This window comes from Mixophyes fleayi, chromosome 6 (genome assembly GCF_038048845.1).
Source record: "Mixophyes fleayi isolate aMixFle1 chromosome 6, aMixFle1.hap1, whole genome shotgun sequence".
Taxonomy (NCBI): Eukaryota; Metazoa; Chordata; class Amphibia; order Anura; family Limnodynastidae; genus Mixophyes; species Mixophyes fleayi.
The window spans coordinates 162,726,850-162,749,926 of record NC_134407.1 but is presented as its reverse complement, the minus strand read 5'-3'; the positions used below and the strand labels follow the sequence as shown (position 1 = coordinate 162,749,926).

The following is a 23,077-nucleotide window of genomic DNA, read 5'->3' as shown; positions in this document are numbered from 1 at the left end:
GGTTCGGCACACGTCAATATGTTATCCAAATCTTAAAGAGACACCCAACCAAGTATTGCACCTTACAAAGCTTAAAGACAATAATTAAAGTGGACTAAACATTACATTCAATAACTGCACAACTTTATAAACATTTATATAAGCAGGAAAAACTTGGAACAGCTCATCAGCACCAAAATCTATTTATTCCAAGGCTGACATGGATGCTAATGTCGGTGACGCATGGAGTTGAAACGGTCTCCAGCTTAGGTTTGCTCCTCTGTCAAACTGCACATGCACTACTTAAGAGCCTCTTCTAAGTGTATCCAGGAAAGTGAACATGAAAGGCAGTGTTTAGTAAATAAGACCCTGGCTTTTTCTCTCCTCTTAAAGACAAAAACAGATGTGCACACACTCTCCCTTCTCTCAGATGAGCCTTTGGGGAACGGAATGAACTTTTGAACCAAAGATGTGGAGCTTTTGCTTCCTCTGTTCTCACTTTAATAAATATTTTTTTCTTCAATTCATTAAGATTCAAAGAGGAAAAAGTGGAGAGAATTAATTTGGCATGCACGGCACACACTGATCATACCTTTGGATGCTTATTAAATCTATGCATGATTGCACTGGAGAAAATTAATCGCATTGTTTTTCTGGAGTGAGTAAGATGGGGAGCAGCGAACGTAGAGATGATGCAAGCGGCTTGTGTCTGCAAGCTGCACAAAACCACACAAAAGGCAGAAAGACGATCCATTACGAATGATAGAGGAATTAAGCACTCTATGATTAAAAGCTGTAGGAGACCGCCGAAAATGGACATAAGAGATACATTTTGGGAACTGTTCATTTTCCCCACACAAAATATAAATTCAATGTGTTCGCTCAGGAAGAATGGAGTATTTGTAGAAACTGAGAAAGTGAAGCAGCATGTTCTCAAATGGGAAACCGCACCTGTATCACCTTTAATTCTCATTTATTCGGTCTGTGACTGCACCTGAGCAATTCTACACACGCAGCAAACGTTACAAATGAATAATGTACAATTAAATAACGTCTGCGTATAACTTTTAGATTGGTATGTAAAATGCGGCCACTTCAGAAATACTAGTTCATTGCAATATTTTTTTTTTAATTAACAATAGGTCATATGATTAGAGATAGTACAGTGCAAATGGGCATAGGAAGCTATACGAGATAAATAGGAACCCAGTGAATGTTTGCAGATGTTCAACACTAGAGTGGAAGCACTGGGAATCCTAAGACATTCGTAAAGAGATGTCACTGCAATCCCTCACTTGCCATTTTTAAGTGGGAGAATAATTAGTAATTTTCATAGGAACAGGTCTAAATAAGTCAAATCGTTCCATAAAGGCCTCACTCCAGTGTAATTAGATAGTCTACAACCAATCAAGAGCCAGACACTGAACATTCCACTGGTAGCCCTAGAGAAGCCAAGTACACAGCAGGCACCACAGCAATGGAACAAAGAATACATTCTTATCACACAGAAAGACTGGGAACTGGCCACACAATGAAAAACATTGTGTAGAAAAGTGTTTCCTTATAATTCAATACGGACAGGTGCCTGTAATAATGTTTCAGGGCTCACAGGTCATCAATTTTTAACTTGGAGAATACAATGACCACGTTGGCAACACCAGTCACCCTCGGAAAGGTTATGTTGGAGGCAAAGGAACTTCCTCTGATTGCGGAACATTGTGGGAGATGGGAGACAGGGGCAATCTGGATAATTATCACAAGAAGTTTAGCACGTAGTGATGAAGAGTCACCACCACTATAAAGCATATATTAGATGCCTCCATTATGCTGTTTAACATATACAAACAGAACCATCATTTTACTTTCAGTCTACAGCCATGAGGATATCAACAGGACATCTCACAATATTTTTGGTTTTGACACAGATGCCACTTTAAAACATATCTTTATGTAATCATGGTTCTGGATGCCTCTATTGCAATATTGTAAACACAATATATTACATTACATTCTTATTTTTCCATTTACAATAATAATATAGTTCACAAATAACTGGTTACATATTTTCTACTTATAGGAGGAAATTTTACATTTTGATCATACACATTATTATTATTATTATTATTATTATCATCTTTGACTTATAAGGCGCCACAAAGGGTCCACAGCGCCGTACATTACATATACAGAAAACAGAACAAAGACACAACATGATACAAAAATATATACAAACACAGGTGACAGGGTAAAGCAAATCTGATTATATCTGGGACAGATAGTGAAAGGGATGGTAGAAACCAGAGAAGAAGGCCAAAGCTTAAGAAAACATCAAGCCCAATGTCCTGAAATACTAGTTAGGAATCACTATAACACAAGTATAATATCGTGATATCATTCCCAAAAGATTACAAGACAGTATGACAAGATCAGCGTGTATAATTAAAGAGTATGAAAAGAGTATGTATAGTCAGAAACTTACATAGATTGCATGAGCACCCACCACCCAATCATACAATGTAATGGCGTATTCAAAACTTATACCAAAACAGCACAAAAACAACTGTCCTGGAACGCTCGCAACCAATGTGCGTTGGTAAAACAAGTTTCTGGGATCTTCAGTCACTGTAAACCTATCAGCTAGAACATCAATAACAGACTATATACATCTGGGGTGCTGCTAGTGGGACAACTCGTTAGATTGCAGGAACAAAGCAAAAAGTAGTAAGTTCATTTGTCTCATCTGGTCAATTTTAAATATATTAATAATTAGTAAAAAAAAAATCAATTAGATATGGTGTTCATTATTTCTACATCAGTCATCTTTCTTATAAGGCCTCTCTCATTCACTGTGATACGAACCTTATATTAGCAAGAAGCGGATTGCAAGTTGGTCATTGATGAAGACCTTCACCTCTCAACCTCAGAAGATTTCAGCTAATATGGGTGTTCCCATGTGATCAACCAGAGCAGACAAAGGTTAAGTTCTATCATTAACTAGTTTACATCCAAAGAGCTTCTCATGAGTGCACCAAACAGGTGTGCAGTACTTGAGAAATTTACTCATGAATATATAACTGCTGCTCAGAAAATGGCTCATAACACAGAACCTTTATGCACATCTGTAAAAACTGCAAAAATGTATACACCAATCAGCAACAACATTAAAACCACTGACAAGTGAAGTGAATAACATTGATTATCTCTTTACAATGGCTCATGGGTCAAGGGCTGGCATATATTAAGCAGCAAGTGAACAGTCAGTTCTTGAAGTTGAAGTGTTGGAAACAGGAATAATGGGCAAGTGCATGGATCTGAGCAGCTTTCACAAGGGCCAAATTGTGATCGCTAGATGACCGGGTCAGAGTACCTCCAAATGGGTAGTTCTTGTGGGGTGTTCCCGGTACGCAGTTGTTAGTACCTACCAAGGACGGACAATCTGTGAACTGACAACAGGGTCATGGGCACCCAAGGCTCACTGACGCACGTGGGGAGCGAACACTAGCCCATCTGGTACATTCCTACAGAAGAGCTACTGTAGTACAAATTGCTGACAAAGTTAACGCTGGCTATGAAAGAAAGGTGTCAGAACACAGCATATGATTGCTGCATATGGGGCTGCGTAGCCACAGACCAGTCAGACTGCCCATTCTGAAACCTGTCAATTTCCTAAAGTGTCTACAATGGGCACTTGAGCACCAGAACTGGATCATTGTTCTGTCCTTACTATAACTTCCCTTTGGCCTGAATATAAATCAGACAGACAGCATAACCACTCCTACTTTAATGTTGTTTATTCAAGTAGTTAAGAACATGATAATTCAAGTGGAAAAACTGTAACAGAATAATAATAATAATAATAATAATAATAATAATAATAATAATAATAATAATAATAAAATACATTTACAACATGAACGGATGCCATGTAATGCAAACATGAAAAACATAGCAAAACTAGGGGAGAGATATACTGCACCTCTTACTTCTTAACATGCAATATCTAAAATGGCGACCTCCTGTAATTTCCATGATGTACTGAAAACTAAACTACAGAGGCCCTAAGAGTTCAATTTTAAGCGAATACCAGATTGGCCACTAGGTGGAGTTTACACAGAATACATGCATATGTAAATATAAAAATGCTGAAGGCATAACAATCATTGAGCAATGAAAGAAGGTTGCCTGGTCTGATGAGACACGGGGGTCAGTGTGATGCTCTGGGCAATGTTCTGCTAGGGAACCTTGTGTCCTGGCATTCATGTGGATGTTACTTTGACACATACCACCAAACTAAACATGGTTGTAGACCAAGTACACCCCTTCTTGGTAACAATATTCCCTGATGGCAGTGGCCTCTTTCAGCAGGATAATGCGCCCTGCCATACTGCAAAAATTGTTCAGGAATGGTTTGAGGAACAAGACAAGCTTCAAGGTGTTGACTTAGACCCTGAATTTCCCAGATTTTAATCCGATCGACCATCTGGGATGTGCTGGAAAAATAAGTTCCAGCCATGGAGGCCCCAATCGCAACTTACAGGACTTAAAGGACTTAAAGGATCTGCTGCTAACGTCTTGGTGCCAGATACCACAGGACACCTTCAGAGGTCTTGTGGAGTCCATACCTCAATAGGTCAGAGCTGTTCTAGCGGCACGAGGGTGACCTACACAATATTATTAGATGGGTGGTTTTAATGTTCTGGCTGATTGGTCACACACATCAATAATATATCAATCTTGCTGCAGAATTAGTGGCGCTATACAAATAGCTGATGATGAATCTCATTAGAAGTCTCCTTTAGATATATATATTTTCTAAGGTAAAGAGAGCAACACTTTCTCGTTACAGAACCAAGTTTAATCCATAGATTTACCAAACTCCCAAGAACTACCATTGCTGCAGCCCTTTCCATCCTAATGAAATTGGGTGCAATGTGCAAATGGCCTTATGCCATAAAAAAAATAAAAAACAAAAACAAAAAACAAAAACAAAAAACATGTGCTGCGTCATTCTTTTACATTGTATTTAACATGCACAAAGCAATACATTTTAAAAATACTTTAAAATGTTTTTTTTTTATCTGATGCAGGGTATATGGTTATTAAAAGCTTTAATGTTAATAAGGTTAAACTGTTTTTTGGTATTGCATGATGCGATTCCTCCTTTGGATTAGCCTGTGCTATTGTACCTAGATCTGCACACAACATGGTCCTATCATTTAAATATTTTTTTTCTCCTAAATTACACATCTGTGGGTGCCAGATAAGCATAATGTACCAGATATGTAGCCTTATGAGGGGTTTGAACACATCAATGATGCTTTATGCGTAGATGATAGGATCACTTTAAAGAAATGTATATACTTATTTGGAAAGCATAGACCATCTAAGAATGCCCTAGGTCAGGACATGACCCCTGGCCTAGAAGCATAGTAACCGCATGACAGCAACCAACTTGGCCAAGGGCTGGCAATGTCATAGTCTTGTTGTATCGCTGTGGCTACGTTGTAAACACAGCTAACTAAAGCTCTTCGTAAATGAGGGGTTTATACAAGAACAAGGATGGTGTTTATCTGGATATTATATTTACTTACTGCATATTTAATAATGTCTGAAATACCTCAACCAAACTCTACTTATAAGCATACCTGCTTAAACCTCTCCTCCGGGAGATCCTGGAGCAGAGGTCATGTGACAAGGGGGTAGGAGGGGGCATGGAGACGCTATTGCATCACCATAGGCCCGCCCCCTGCTAAGAAATATAATTCAAGGTATTTCAAAGCAGGGGACAGGGCTTGATGACGCGAACTCGTGCCATCAAGTCCCGCCCCCATCACGTCTGGAAGAATGCTTGCCCTCCCTGGAGTCGGGAGCCTCCTGGAAATTCCGGGAGAGTAGGCAAGTATGCCTATAAGCAGTGGCGAGAACATTGTTAAAATGAAATAAGTAAAAACCAACAACAACTGTACCACAAAGTATTTCACCACACCCATATTTAACTGCTTTAAGGGCATATTCAATTAGCTTCTGGGATCGCAGCTACACATGGCTACCTCCTTTACAATACCTTCGCGAAATCTGCGATGTGGCGGTACTGTAATTGCACTTTATGTACGCGGATGCCCATTGTTGCAATCCCGAAAGTTAATTAAATATGCCCCTTAGTGTTCTCCATCGCATGTTCACACAGAGTGCTCCCGTGAGAGCAAAGCATGCTGGGGATTTTCTACAGTTCAAATAAGCAGGTATTCTTTATTTTTACTGTAACAAACCTTGAAATTCCTAGAGTATGCTATTACACATGAGCTTGTCCATCACATCAGACCAACAAGTGTGAGGGCAGGATAAGATGGACAGACAAGCAGCTCCCGCAGAAGAAGGTCAGCTCTGAAGACATGGTATAACAAGTGGAGTTCAGACAGGTCAAAGTGTGACCGTCTCAAATATGGGGTGAAAAGTTCACACAGCTGAAGAAAAAAACATTATGCTCGGGCAAAGCTTGCTCTACCATTTATTTCAATTCACAACAGACCATGCATATAAAATCTGGATCAATTCCATTCTAATTGCATGCATTTGTACACTTTATGGAAACCTGTGTTTGAATAGTCCCCCCAATACTTTCAAAAGGAGAAAATTCGTAATTTTTTTTTTATTTTAGAACACATATCAAACACACATTCTAAAATCAGCCACAAAAATGTGTGTGTGTGTGTGTGTGTGTGTGTGTGTGTGTGTGTGTAAGTGTGTAAGTGTAATAACATACAAAAATAAAACAGATCATTTTGATGTTAGAAACAGGAACAGCCACAAGATGCCTCTGCACCCCCCCTCCCCCAAAAAAAAGTCCTCCTTAGGTGACAAAGAAAACTTGCTTCCCAGAACTTAATGAGATGCCCTATTTGCCCTCTTGTAAAAAAAAAAAAAAAAGAGAAAAGAATATATATGTTGGATATTAATGGAACAGTCACATAAGCATTGTTTAGGAATCAACAAATATGCTATTAGTTACAGATTTATGCCACCAAAACAGCAGCAGGAATATAGAAGCGTATGGTACAATGAACGTGCCTGAAAAAACAGGTCAACTGTTATCTGAAAGATAAAAATGCCTTAAATCAGAACACATTAATATGTGCGTTAAGGAAAGTCAGGAAGTGATATTATATAATAATATTGTCAACACCTGATCACACGGAGAAAAGTCAGTAAAATGCTAGTAGAAAAGAGAAAAGTTGTCAAAAAAGCAGATTGACAACATTTTAGGCCATTATCATAATTAATTCTAACAATTACGCTATAATTATGTACATAAAAGTGTAGACAATATAATTGGTGTAGACTCAAAACAGGGACTGCATTTCAAATAAATGAAAAAACACACACACCGTTTACAGCTACTGCTGTATTACGATGGACAATTGTCACTTTCCCTAATAAGAAGCAAAAATATTTACCGGCTAAAAGGGTTTTTTAAAACATTAGGACTGAACACCATAAGTCTTCAAATATTGTATCACGCTGGGTTCACAAGCAGGTGAAAGAATTCACCGTAAGGCAACAAATATAAACAAGGGGGGAAAAAATCCAATGTACAAGCACTGAAAGACTGATAGTAAACTTGACCTGCCAATGGTAGGATCCAGTGGCCATTTTTTATCCCCTTTCACCAGCAGCCCTCCCCTCGGCATGTGCACGGTCAGGTCATGCATGGATTCGGGTGAAACTCCGTTCACATTTACATACAGGCGGAGTTTTACAAAGAAAGCCCATCTGTTCCCGTCACACAGTACAAATCGAGTGTCACCCAACTTGCTGCTAACGGCAGACTCCTTTCCCATTAGGAGGAGTAACAGAGAGATCTGGTTACCGAGTGGCTGATTTGGAAATAAATGCCAGATAACTGAAGACATTTTATTACAAGCCAAGAAGTCATAAACTTTTATTTTTCTTTCTCTTGCACCCTTTTCTATTTCAATCTCCCAACAGGGAACCACAAGGACAAATTGCCTTAAAAAAAAAAATTATTTCCAAAGCAAGGCCATTGAGCAAATAATAGTGTGCGTGGGTGGAGAGGGGACTACAGGAAGAGACCGCAGTAAACACACAATGAACTCTGAACTTTCAATGCCCTACAACTTCATTAATATACTTGCAATGTTGCTCCTTGAATATGTACAACATTTTTGATGAGGTGAAAATAAGGAAAGTTATGTGTTACAAGAGGGAGTCCAGTAGTTCTGTAATATTCATTGTACACATAATTAAAGCATTCGTTCCTCCACACAATTCCCTAGTTGTGTCATTGAGTCAGCCACTCAAACACCTGGCAACAAAATGTTGGACAACACAATACAAAGCGTTTTCACGTATTTTGGAGTCATGCTTTATTTGCATAAAAATGCCAAGTACCATCTATTAAATGTGGTCTGTTTTTAAAGCTGGGAGGACCAGAATAACACAGTGCAGCTAGCAGGTGCTTGCCTGATCCCCCGTTTGTCTCCAACGTTGGCAACTCTCACAGTATTTCATACTTCATATCATTTTCTGACAACAAGCTAGATGTGTGCACGGATTAACGTTAGCCTCCAAACCAATCACCATAACAGCTACATACCATGTTCATTTCTGTCTATAGTGTCATACAAATGCCATCAGACAGAACCTTGTGTAAAAAAGCAATAGATCTATAAAAAAATCACAATTATAATCCTTTACTTATATAGCATCAATATACTCTGTAGAAGGGTTGAACACTTCTGCTATTGTACCTATAAAAGTTTGTATATGTATAATAGGCTTGTAGTCTGGTCTTTGCATAAAGAGTCTTTAGTTTATTGCAATGTAAAAATAACGTGTTTAAGCAGCAGCAATAGAGCACCATGGATATGCCCAATGGTGAAAAAAAATGTTGCAGAACAGTCTACTTCTATTATAAATTATGTAACCAGAAACAGTGCAGTCACTTGGTGGGAAAGTTTAAAGTAAGGAGATGAACAGGGACTGAACCTTGAACTCCATTTACCCTTTGAACCGGGCTCAGTGTGCTTTGCTTTTAGACAAATTTCACAACAACCCAGAATGCTGTCTTGCGCTCTCCTCAGAATAAGATATATGTTCATGGGGCTGACCCAAGTACCTGTGGCTTCCTTTCTCTGCAAGGTGAAAGCTGCATGTGTGAACATATATTGAACTCTGAACTCTTCATACCACATCTGGAAAGCACTTTTTCATTTTCAGATCCACTTTCACTGGTAATGTTTGACACTGTAACGGAATAAGTTTGTCCAGGAACGGTCTAGAGAACAGGCTACTTAATAAAACATTTGGTTGAAAAATAAATTGTGGAATGGCTCTCTTTATTGCACTCCAAGTGCTTTATATTATAATGAAATAACGCATTTTCCTGCTTTCCTGACCTGGGTTATTGTTGGCTTGGGGCTATCCCTTAATGTGCAATAGAACCCAACACATTGATATGTACTAGATTCTCACCTACGTTCTACCATACACACCCCACAACCTGCTGTCCTCCTGCCCATCGTACCCACACCTTGGTCTTGAAATTCACCATTTCCAGACCATGCAGTAAGAAAGAGCTGCTGAAAGAATTGTATTCCGCGAACGCAGCAGAACGTATTTTCAGCACCATTAACTTCTGCCACCGCCTCTGGGAAGTGCATTAAAATGATTCTATATACTTGTCCATGTTAATTAAAAAAAAAAAACGGTGGATAGGAAAAAAACGGAGGGGAGACGGCAACTTGTGTTAATTCTTTTTTTTTTGTTATTCTTGGAGTTGTGTCACAGTTCAAACTGACTTTTTTTTTTTTAAAAGAGAAAAAACAAACATTATACATTACATTCATGGTTAACACTCTATTTGTGATGCTGACCAAGTGTAGTAGCGAGGTTAATATGTATTTACTGGGTGTCAGGCTCTTTTTTGCAATGGCTTCCTGGTTCATTAAATTATCTGCCTGCTATTTAATAGATGAAATGGCTTTATTATTCCATACAGATCCCTCAAGGATTCCTAAAAACGCTCAAGGGCATTTAACCCTACTGCTAAATAAAGAAAATGCTGCTTTATAACATAGACCTAAGATTGCAAGTATGAAGATAGAGGCTTTGTAATCCTAATAAAAAAAGTGTGGTTTTTTTTCTATACGTTTTAGCAGCAATATGCATGGGTGGAAGATAATTTATGAACACAGTGAATAAAGAGTATTGTTCCTCACGTAGATGCCTTAATTTGTAGCAGGAACAACCTCTAGCCAGCTGCTTAACTTAAAACTTTAAAGGGGTGTTAACGTTTTGGAGAATTTGTCAGACCTCCAACTGATAAAATCAGTCTGCGGGGGCCCTTATGTAGCAAGGACTGAATAGCGTTTCCATTGCAATCATTCGTTTTCTTAATGAACAAGGTGCTATTAGCCTGAGACATGGATTCAGGAGAGATATATATTGGCACAGATGCTCCTGTACTTGAGGGCTGTGAAAAGGTAACACAATAAATACACAAACCAAGCCACAAGGAAGTGATAACAGATCGATACAAACACAGACCTATATAAAACAGGCAAACACAAATAGACTGCCCTGACAACAAGCTTTTCATTTTTGACTGCACTGTACTGTAATAGAGAATATACACCGTAAACAAAATACAAAATAAAAACGAAAAAGACGACAACCTCTAGAATAACAATAATAATGAGATACTTTGGAACAAATCCATGTTTTGTGTGACAGCATTGTTTTCTAGTTTCTTGGAGAGCTGTTCACTGCAACCAGCTATCTCTACTCTGTCTACACTGATTAACACATAAAAGAAAATATTTTATGCTATGCTATAACACTGAAACAGTTGTTTTACTCACCAGCACTCCAGATACAAGAGAGTAGACAGTAAGTTCCATGGGGTAGAGAGAGTGTAGATAAATTACGTGTAAAGTTTAAATGAGATATAAGCACAATGATCACATCTTGTGTTTCTATGACAATTAATTGCGTATCATGGATGTGTGTGTGTTTATGTGTAATCCTCTGTGATACCAGGTAAAGTATGTAGTAGCAATAAGACAGCACTAAGTGTACATGAATATGAGTGCACAACTGGGATTAGCATGAATAATTGGGCTCCTCTCCCATTCACTTCTACATCTAATAATAATCTGCTGGCTTGCTGCAGATCCATGTCTCCTATAATTGAATTCTCTATGTAATAGTGGACATTACTCAGGAGGCAGAGAGGAGCGTGAATCTCTGTCCACTGGTCTCGTCCGGCATATTCACTATTAATAGAGTTGTTTTAGTTATGCAAAGTTTGGTATGTAAATATACAGGACAATTCACATTCTTGCTTTCTGTTCATTCTCTCACATTTTTGGAAAATAATGTAAATAAATAGATAGATTGACATACATTTTCTATACCGCCACTTCTGTATGTATTTAAATGCAACCTGGTGGTTTTACAATACAGAAGTAGTGGCGGCCAGCCCACTTTGACCAGCGTGTGTATGTACATGTATGTGTAATCGATCGAATTGAGATCTGGGGAATTTGGAGGCCAAGTTAACACCTTGACTCTGTCATGTTCCTCAAACCAGTCCTGTACAATGTTTGCAGTGTTGCAGGGCACATTATCCTGCTGAAAGAGGCCACTGCCATCAGGGAATACCATTGCCATGAAGGGGTGTAGTTGGTCTGCAACAATGTTTAGGTAGGTGGTACGTGCCCAAGTAACATCCACATGAATGCCAGGACCCAAGGTTTCCCAGCAGAACATTGCCCAGAGCATCACACATCTTGCCATCTTCCCATAGTACATCCTTGTACTATCTGTTCCCCCAGGTAAACGACTCACACACCTGCCCGACCACATGATGTAAAAGAAAATGTGGTTCATCAGTCCAAGCCACCTTCTTCAATTGCTCCATGATCCAGTTCTGATGCACACGTGCCCATTGTAGTCGCTTTTAGTGGTGGACAGGGGTCAACATGGGCACTCTGACCGGTCTGCGGCTACACAGCAAGCTACATGCACTGTGTGTTCTGACACCTTGCTATCATAGATCGCATTAGCTCATACTTGCCAATGTCTTGCAGTCAGCGTCTGGAAGCTGCCGAGGGAAGGCAGGCGTGCGAGGGGCGGGGTTCAGAATATTGCGTCATTTTGGCTGTGACGTAATGACACAAACGCGTCATTTTACAGCGGGGAGGGCCAAATGCCGCAATTCATTTCTGAGCTAATTCTGCCTACTTCAATAGGAAGTGGGCAGATGCGGGAGGCTGCCATACTCTCCGGGAGTTCGGGAGACCCACCCAGAATCCGGGAATCTCCCGGACATTCCGGAAGAGTTGGCAAGTATGCATTAACCTTTTTAGTAATTTGTGCTACAGTAGCTCTTCTGTGGGACTGGAACAGCCAGGCTAGCCTTTTGCATCAATGGGCCTTGGGCGCCGGTTTACCAGTTGTCCTTCCTTGACCCACTTTTAGTATTACACTGGAGGTTATTGCCAACACTTGTATTATTTATAAAGACTCCGGAGGTTATGGCTCACTTTCTGGCTAGACTGTGTGTGTAATTAATATATATATATATAATGTCTGCATGGAGTGACTGCCAGGACTGGTGGTCAGTGGTTCTGACTGCAGTGCTCATACAGTGAATAAACAATTGTTTGTTCAATTGCAATAGTACACAGTGTCCTAGAGCCGGGAAATAGGTCCTGGGGTTAACATTGTGTGTGATATTATGTAGATATAGACACATATATACACACACACACACACGCATATTTAGTATACGTATATGTATTTAAATCATGTCTGCATATCAATGCATCCTACTTCATTGTTGTTTAAAAATACAAATGCACCATCATTAATTAAATATAATAAAAAGATACCTGCATCTCACCTCCTCTGAAGGCAAGCATTAGCTATAAAATAGCATGTATATTCTCTTACCACCACAAGGGGGCAATATATATCTCTATTTGACTGCAAAATAAAATAACATCCACTGAGTTTATTGAATACCTTCAATAACTTGTTTTTAAAGCATTAAAAATAAACACAGACATGTCAAAACCCCGGGCAATGTGCCTTTTTACTTGACAATTATGGAAGTATAAAAACTCAAGTTATTCATTTCTCATTCATTGTTTTATACGAAACAACTTCAATTATGTGCTTGAAACTCGTAATTAAAGAACCACTTTTACAGACCAGATAGTGGTACAAATGAAAACAGGCATCTGGATGGGCAGTTGGTAAAGCCTTATTTCTGTACCACCTGAAGGGTTAACCGATTAGCAGATTTACTAACAAAACACCAACCATAAATTAGGAATCAGTGTGGAGACCTAGAATTATAGTTTTCCACTGTTTATTGAATTCTCTGTTCTTTAACACTTTATTTCAAAATTGGAAAAATAAAAATAGGCCTCAGTTTGTCACCCAGACTCTTGAATTCCACATTTTTCCAGTCATACAATTGGTGGCACATTGTAGTCAATAGGAAATCTATGTTCATTAAGTGTAGTTTTTCATTTTATTTATAATGTATTAGTTTTTAGAGCTGAAGTGCTCCTGTGGCATGGAACTGGGGTTCCTCACTGGATGCTGTACATGACTAAGTGACATCCCCAAGTCCCTAATATCTTTTTTGCAGCTTCTACAAAGGAACAGTAAATAAGCAAATGACAAATAAAAATATGGTAATATACTACTGTTTTTGCTAGGACCCGTGATGTAAAAGAAGTAAAAACTGACAAATGAATAAAAATCACAAACATGTCATGAACCATGAAAATACTCAGACATTTGGTCTCGCTAACCTACAGCAGGTTGCCCAATGCTAGAACCTGATAGGTTGTTGTGGGTAAGAGCACATATATGCCTTATGCAGTATGTCATCAAATGAGCCCTATAAGGGAGCTTTAACAATAGGTCACCAAGAGTTGATTAAAGAAAAAGAACACACCTCTCTGTCTACCCAAATGAGAGAACAATTCCCATGTCTGATAGGATTATGGGCAAACCTTTCTTATTTCTGCTGTTCCTTGAATGGTTATCCAGCCAGTATATGAAAACACGACAAAGAATAATGCATCGTCACACTTACCATCTTCCAGGTAATCAGAGGTAAGCGAGACTTCATCAGATGCCAGAGATGTCCCAAAGCTTAGACTGCGGTTATCATCATAACTGTCCTGTCCAGAAGCAGCTGTGCTGGCTTCACCCCCTAGGAGAGTATTAACAAACAATAGCATGTTAGTACACCAGAGATAAGAACAGTAAGAGTGCAGGAAAGGTATACAATTTGTGAAAGGTTAGCACCATGTACTCCTTAGTATATGCACATTGTAAGATCGTGATCATTTGAATCCATATAAAAGGTACACATTTCCAGTGCGGTGGAACATTAAATCTATTCTTAATTAAAAGGACGTGCTGACCTCTTCTAGAAACCATTATTGCATTAGATGTACCAGCCCCACATCCGAATTCCTCCTATAGTGTCTGGTACATTTTCTTGTGGGCCTCTGTTAACAAGCCACATCCATGTCCCAAATGTCCCATGAGCAGGTTTGTTCTTCCGCCATATTACTCTCAATCTACCTGTGTGAACACACTGTTGGGCTGCCTCTGAGGGCAAACTATTTATAAATGTAAAGGCATATTTTTGCAGATTAGAACATTGCACTACTTAAATTACTGCAGCAACAATAAGCACTGGTAAGGTTCATTAGATTGTAGTACCTTCTAGCAGCCAGAAGGTGGCTTCTGTTATAGCAGCAATATCACTCCAGACCCAACATAGTCCCGACCAACTATACAGTTTCCAATGGAAATACACTATGGAGTATGATTTCAATCACTAGTACACGTATTACAAGCCATAAATATCTTTACCCCTTAAACAAGTAAAATTATATTTAAATCAGCAGAAAGAAACAACAGCGGTTAACTACCTGTTCCATGGTGACAAGAGCAACTCGCCTGATCATGATGTGACCAGCACGTATACAATTTCATATATTCATTTATTAACATGCTTATTAGATCATCAATCCAGATTGAAGTCTCCTACCACAGTATACTAACCTGTGAAACACTATTCTATAGTAATGCGATCATGAATATCCATTTACTGCAGGAATAACAGAACTGACCCAACGCGAGGGACTTTATTCATTGCATTTCTCATATATCCAGCCTGGGATGACAGCTAAGAACATGCTCAAGTGATCAGGTTCTCACCCCAGCTCAAACCTAGTGCGACAGGTCTGTGCCTCTGTAATTAGATGGAGAGTGACTCTGAGCTAGCCAATATAGGGATGTAGTGCAGTCCGCTGGGGACTTGGCCAGTCTCAGCCTCAGTCACAAAGTTAAGAGACATCAAGAATAATCCTTCCATTAATTAGCTTCCTAGCTCCTGCAGTCCAAAGAGATCTATATCTTACAGGAAAAACAATATAATTAGCTGAGCACTTTGGACCAATAATCTATTCCATTTTGCTGGCTTTTCAGCTTGCAGCAGTATATCTAAATCTCATCTGACTGCAATCCTTGTATTTTCCACGTATGTTCCTGCAACTACAACAAATATTAATTTCTATTATATTTGAGCCTCATTTTGCGACAATCTGTGCTTTTATTCCATGTATGTAATTATAGTTTGCCTGCAACTGTTATTACTGGTGTTAAACTGTCAATCAGTGGTGCAAATGTTATCACTCAGTATAACCCAGATTTTTATCAACTCCTAGCACTTGTACTCATTCCTTTGACCAGCTGCCCAATCTGCTCACTTCACTACATCTTAAGGTCGGCACTTGCTGGGGGCAGATGCAGTTATGACTAGCTAAGTGATTTTTTTTTTCTTTTTTAAATTGGTGGAAAATCATAGTTGGATAACATTGGAGCAGAGAGTGAACAACGTCACAGGACAACCAGTAACAGTCTTCATCTGCTGGGTCCAAAAAATGCCCTTTTCAAACCACTACCCTGGACAAAGGGATTTTATTTCTCTCTATAGAACATTCGCCTCCCTGCAATCTCATGAACTTCTTTACTATAGTTGTTCCTCTACTGAGGTATCCTCATCTTGTCACCCCGATATAAGGCCTTAGTAATCTTACAATCATCTATAAACCTCAAAGAAATCACCCGTCTCACATCACTTTTAATTGTGTGCTATTGAATGTTCACTTTGTAAGAAACTAAGCTTCATCCAGGACCTCTTGCTCTCGACCAGCCAAACTTTATTAGATCACAAGCTCTCAAAAAGGGCGCTCTCCTCTGCACGATAATTTGTTCTATACTTAATCTAAGGTTTCTTAATTTCTTACTATTCATTCATGTTTCTTGAATTATTAGCACTTTGCTTGTTGGTCCTCTACATTCTTGTACTATGCACTATTTTCCTGCTATACAGTGCAGTGGAATTTTGAGGCGCCATATAAAATAGATCAACCATCAGCCCCTTTTGACGGTAACAGAAATATGGCTCGCAAAGCCACACACCGCCTTACCTGCAGCCCTCTCACACAGTGGATCCTACTTCACCCATATCTCCAGGCATGTATGCAAAGAAGGAGATGTGGTTAGGCTCCCTACCCCATAATGCATGTTCACAGCCATACCAATCCAACATTACTCACGTTCCCATTTGTTGAAGTACAAACTATCCAGATTTTCAACCCCTTCACTCTTGTATGAATGTGATCTATAGTCCCCCTGGACCCAACAAATTCTTTGAACATTTATTTGCCCAAGTATCCAAATATCCTCTAACATTCCCATTCTCATTTTTGCGGTTTCCAACATTCCATTTGATTAGCACATTCCATTTGCGCCTCAAAACTATTGTTTCTAATCTTCCTCTCCTAGTTGTCAGACTCTTCTTCTCATTGTCATAGCAACTACATTGATCTGGTTTTATTCAGTTTGTGATTTAACACTGCTTTCCCTCTCTAAGACCATCACCTAATCACCTGCAAGCTCTCCTCCACCACCTTTGCACTAACTCAACCAGGCTTCTTCACACCCACAGGAATCTCAATTCTATTGACTTCAACAACTTTTCAGCTCTGGAAAAACTTCTCTGTCCAAATTCTATATTCTGCAGTCCTAGGAAGAGACCTTGATCAAGTGGCTCCAGCTACTTTCTTTTCTGCATTGCCCATGATCTCAGCCATAGCACACACTCTGCCTTAAAAAAACAACTCTCCTGAAAAGAATACCATTGGCCAAAGCCCTTCATCTCTCAGGACTTCCTCAAATACTGCTGTCTACAACTATGATCTGAACACTGCCAAACAAATATACTTCCAATTGCATTTCCACTCGAGCTTCTAACACCAAATGTAGCCGCGGAACATTGTAGGTGTTCCTTAGATGTCCTTTGGATCAACGTCTAGGGTGATCTTGTACTCCAGTTTTATTTTTGATGATGAGATGCGAGAATCTAGAGTTATGTAAAGCAATAAGTGTGACTTGAGGAAAGCTGGGACATGGTGGAAGTGGATGTAATATAATGATGAGGATGTAATATATAATAAATGTAAGAAAAATGTGTGAAGATGAGAATTCTATGATATAGGAGTAAGTATGGTACAGTTACGATAGAAATGATATTGGGTATAACTTTTGTTTATTTGACTTCTTTTCTAGGCACTATTGTGATCTTCATCCCATCTCTTCACTTTCTATTTTCATTTTAAGTCTCACTACTAAACACTTGTATCCCAGCAGTAGTGAAAATGATGTTATTCTATAAAGATTCCCTACCTGCCTGGATTTATTCCCTATACCTTATCCCCCAAATGTTTTCAACAAATTGTATATCAAAGCATCAAACCTTATTTGAAGAGGCAAACAACCAAGACTAGCTAGATATCAAATGTTTAGATCATCATCATCATTTATTTATATAGAGCCACTAACTCTGCAGCGCTGTACAGAGAACTCATTCACATCAGTCCCTGCCCCATTGGAGCTTACAGTCTAAATTCCCTACCATAGGCACACACACACACACACACAGAGGGAGACAGAGAGGGAGGGAGAGACTAGGGTCAATTTTGATAGCAGCCAATTAACCTACCAGTATGTTTTTGTAGTGTGGGAGGAAACTGGAGCACCCGGAGGAAACCCACGCAAACACTGGGAGAACATACAAACTCCACACAGATAAGGCCATGGTCAGGAATCAAACTCATGACCCCAGTGCTGTGAGGCAGAAGTGCTAACCACTAGGCCACTGTGCTGCCAAACTGAAAGGTGGCTGGCGGGCTCCAAATGAGAAAACTATCAGTTGACTTCTCTTCTACATCAATTGTAAAAATTGGCTTTCCACAACAACCCCCCTTAATCCCTTGGGTTGAACTTGGGAAAGAGCGAACTAGAACTTTCTCCTTTCGAAGACCTCATTTGGGTCAAGAAAGAATGTAGACCAACAAAGAGTATCCTTCTGAAGAGTGTGTCAGACACTTTGGGAGCTTGGGATAAAATGTTAACTCCTACTCTATATTTTCGCCTTCCTAACTCCCATCTGTCTATCCCGGGCCTGACAAATCTAATGCAGCAGTTTACGTTTTGCCTCCTGAAATAATCAAGATATTCTTAAAATTCAAGACTCTGAAAATAATTGCCTTATGTCCTTTTCTCAACTCCAAAAATAACCATTGGATCGCTTCCCATGACTTCTATACATTTTTACAAGTGCAACAATGGATTCACTCCCAAGATTCCTCCATTTCCACTTTAAAACCCCCTCCTCACAGCTCTCACAAGGGGTAGGGTACATATTGTGTACATTGGGATTGGCGACATGCACACTGTTGCCAATCAGAATGCAGACATTAAAAGACCAATGCCGTTGGGTCTGGGATATAGCCAGACCCGTCGGCATTGGATGTCCTCTCTACACCTCAAACTCAATATTAAGCTTATTAGCGTAACAGACTTGGTCTGATATCTCTATTTCTGTCGACAACATGACAATATACACTACACCTCAAACTCACTGCCTAGGTATCATCCTTGACTCAGAACTGTCCTGTGTTCCCCACATCCAATCTGTATCCAAATCCTGTTCCATATATCCAAGAGCAAAAGAGGGGGCAATTAGGAGCAAATTTTCCGTTGTCATAAAACAATTATGTTCCATAGGGTTAATATGAGGTTTCAATGAATCCCACCCAAGATATTTGTTCAAGTCTATTTTGTCTATTTAGTCTAAATTGCCATTAAACTTTCTAACAGCCTGTCAGAGATCTGTATCTGTATATTAGTGCCACTTGTAAGTTCAAATTCACTTTTGTTTAGCAACATTTGTATTTTAGAAAACAGCATTCTTAGAGGCAGATTCAATCCAGTGCCAAGCGTTGCATCGATCAGTGGTGGAACTACCATTGCTGCAGCAGGTGCATTGCTCTGGGCCCCATGGAGATAACGTGGCCCGCAACACGGGGAACTAGCAAGCTGTGGACTCTGGATCCCTCCTCCTAGGCTACCTGCACTGAGACCCACAGCTCGCTAGTCCCACCTCTGCCAATAATATTCAGATACGCATATTGTTGGCTATTACAATAAGAAATCTCCGCTCATTTTTATGTGCACCTCTATGGGACACGAGAAAAAAGGAGCATAGATTTCTGTAAAAACACAGGCGCTATGTGTCTCCGCGGACTGTTCCGCAGACAGCTCGCCTCACCTCATGCCGAATTGAATCTGGCCCTTATGCTATTCTTCATTCTTTTATATATGTATATATAAAAAAAAAAATTACACACATTATTGTAGATTTATAAGGTGTCACAAATCTACAGTGTACTTTTGAAGTTCAGTTTCACAAAAGATAAAGAGTAGGTTAAGTAGTGAACAATTGAAAACTATTCAAAAAGTATAGACCTTATATTAACACACAAAAAAAAGTATGCAGGACAGCATATGATTGGAGGATGAGAAAGATTATAATGTTGCAGAGAGGAGTTTGTAGGGTGTGGACATAGGCAAGTCGCATGTTAATTAATAAATAAAGCAACATGCTGATGGTTTAGAGCAGTGTTGGCTAGCCTGTGACACTCCAGGTGTTGTGAAACTACAAGTCCCAGCATACCCTTTCAGCAATAAGCTGCTATATATTGGCAAAGCATGCTAGGGCTTGTAGTTTCATAACACCTGGAGTGTCACAGGTTAGCAAACACTGGTTTAGAGCATACTTGCCAACTCTCCCTGAATGTCAGGGAGCCTCCCTGAAATAGGGGTGATCTCCCTCACTCCCTGAAGAGTCTGGCATTCTCCCTGAGGCTCAGCCAGTTCAAGACGTGGTTGACTTCTCCATCTGTGGCCTGATGACACAGTTCATAAATGGTGTCCTATGTCCATGTATTGATGCCTATGGAGATGGCCATTTCCATGGAGACCATGATTTAATCAAAGACTGACAGGTAAGACAACATGACTTCAGTAATGGAGACAGAAATGTAAAAGACACTTTAGTCTCTAGAGATTCATTAGCTGGATTTTCTTTAAGCATAGTTGCCTACTCTCCCGCATTTCTGGGAGACCTCCCGGGCTCCAGGGAGAGCAGGGCAACCTCCCGGTTCTCGTCCCTGCAATAGATAAGTGGCAATATCGTGTCATCTTAGCGATTTGTCAAGCCCCGCCCCTGCATGCCCACCTCCCCCGGATCTCCCTGAAGCCAACGAGGAAAAGTTGGCAAGTATGGTTTAGAGTACTGAGGGAAATTGGTAGGGAGAGTGAATTTACAAGTGCTTTTACAGTTACAAAGATGACAAGGGGTATATTTCATACTGAACATTAAACGAGTGTTAAATTCTAACCACTTTTGACCTGAATTCTAATTTTAACTACACTCACATTCAATTGGGCTTGTTCAAATTAGTAACGCTTTATGTACTATGCACAGTGTCTTTTTTTTTTTACGGTTTTGTGTGCAACTTTGCCTATGACTGATAGACAGAGATATAATATATATACACACACACACACACACACACACACACACACACACACACACACACACACACACACACACACACACACACACACACACACACACCCCTACATACATACACACACACACACCCCTACATACATACACACACACACACACCTATATACACACACACACATTGACGTCTGCCTGTCTGTCTTAGGGAATTTAGACTGTAAGCTCCAATGGGGCAGGGACTGATGTGAATGAATTCTCTGTACAGCGCTGCGGAATCAGTGGCGCTATATAAATAGATGATGATGATTATACACACACACACACACATACATACCGTACACACATACATGTATACACACACATATGCACACACACTGCTCTTAGTCCTGGGCTTCAGACATCCCTCCACATACTCCGCTCCACATTCCCCTGTAGCCATCACCCCCATTCACTACCCACAATCCTTTGCTGTATCCAATGGAGTCAATGAGATTGCGCAGCAAGAACAATTATCCTAATATTTTTTAGGAATGGAGCCCCTGAGGAACTGCAATCATTCAATGTATGGGGACAGAAACAAAGAAAAGCCACCAAATTGATTTGAAGTAACTACCTATTTTGCTGAACATATTATGCTTTATAATTCAAAATGTACTTTGAACAAGGCCATGTACAGCAAATTTATTGACGGGTCAGAGATTGATAAATAAATACTAACATCAGCATCAACTTAGAATTCAACACACAGGAAAGCGGTTTGCAGTTTAAAACAAATTTAGATTCATATAATGTCTTTTAATGGTGATATTAAATAATAACCAAAATACAAAAAACATTTTACTCTAAAAAATGTATTAGTTTTTGGATTTCGTGGTGGTTAAGGATGTATACTTTCATATTTAAATGAGAATCATTATAACCCTTTATTTCGCTTTGTATCCACAATGCAACTGTACTCGCAGTATTCTTCTCCACTATATTCTGAAACAGTCCAATTCATCAGTACCAGTTGCCAGTAGGGGGAGCTCTGTGAGCAGCATCAAAAACTGTTATGTGCACCCTTTGCATCATTGCTTTTGTTAATTAGTATAATAGTTACTTGAAGTAAATATTTGTACATGAAGCAATATTTATTGTTTGCAGTGTTGATCACAGGAATCTGCAATCTGCAGTTATTTTGCAGTTATCAGCCTACTATATCTATGACCCTCTACCAGCCAGAGACTGTCATGAAGACTGTAGGGTACAGTTATTGGATCTTTCATGTGTGTTTATCACAATATAATAAACCAGGCCTGCTACCAGCATTGTTGGTGGGAGCTGTAAGACATTCACTCAACATATAAACTTTCTGAAGCGTCAAATGACAGCATGGAGTCTGTAAATGTCAGCATAATGAAATACCCGTATACATAACATAAAAAAGAATTGGTTGTATATATATATATATATATATATATATATATATATATATATATATATATATATATATATATATATGTCCATTCCTTGGTATATGGCTGGACATGTATCGGTAGTGCATTGTTAATGATGTGCTAGAGGAACATATCTTCTTCTAATGCAAAATAGCATCTAAGTGAATATAAGAAGGATAGCAGTGTGCAGAGCCAGCCCAACAGTTGTTTGGCTAGGGAATCTTCTGCACTTCGTCAGAGATATCACATCAACACCATTTATATAGCGCCACTGATTCCGCAGCGCTGTACAGAGAACTCACTCACATCAGTCCCTGCCCCAGTCTAAATTCCCTAACATACACACACACACACACAAAGTATATTTTGATAGCAGCCAATTAACCTACTAGTATGTTTTTGGAGTGTGGGAGAACACCGGAGCACCCGGAGGGAACCCATGCAAACACGGGGGGAACATACAAAGATAAGGCCATGGTCGGGACTTGAACTCATGACCCTAGCGCTGTGAGGCAGAAGTGCTAACCACTTATATCATATCATACAGCATTGTGCCTGGTGGAAGGTGGGCACTGCCAGCCATACATCAGACCACTTATAGTATGAGTGGTAACAGGCAATACCTCCATCTACACAAATAAAGGAACAGAATAGTATCACCAGCAGC

At 39.6% G+C, this 23,077-nt stretch overlaps 1 protein-coding gene across 1 annotated transcript in view; it reads right to left on the bottom strand.

The window, feature by feature from the left end:
- The window catches only part of SKAP1 (src kinase associated phosphoprotein 1), a 260,926-nt gene that overhangs the window by 194,853 nt on the left and 42,996 nt on the right, over positions 1–23,077 (bottom strand). The window contains exon 4 of the mRNA XM_075176982.1: positions 14,114–14,233. Within this exon, the coding sequence (XP_075033083.1) occupies positions 14,114–14,233 (120 nt within the window). The remainder of the gene's footprint in view (positions 1–14,113; positions 14,234–23,077) is intronic.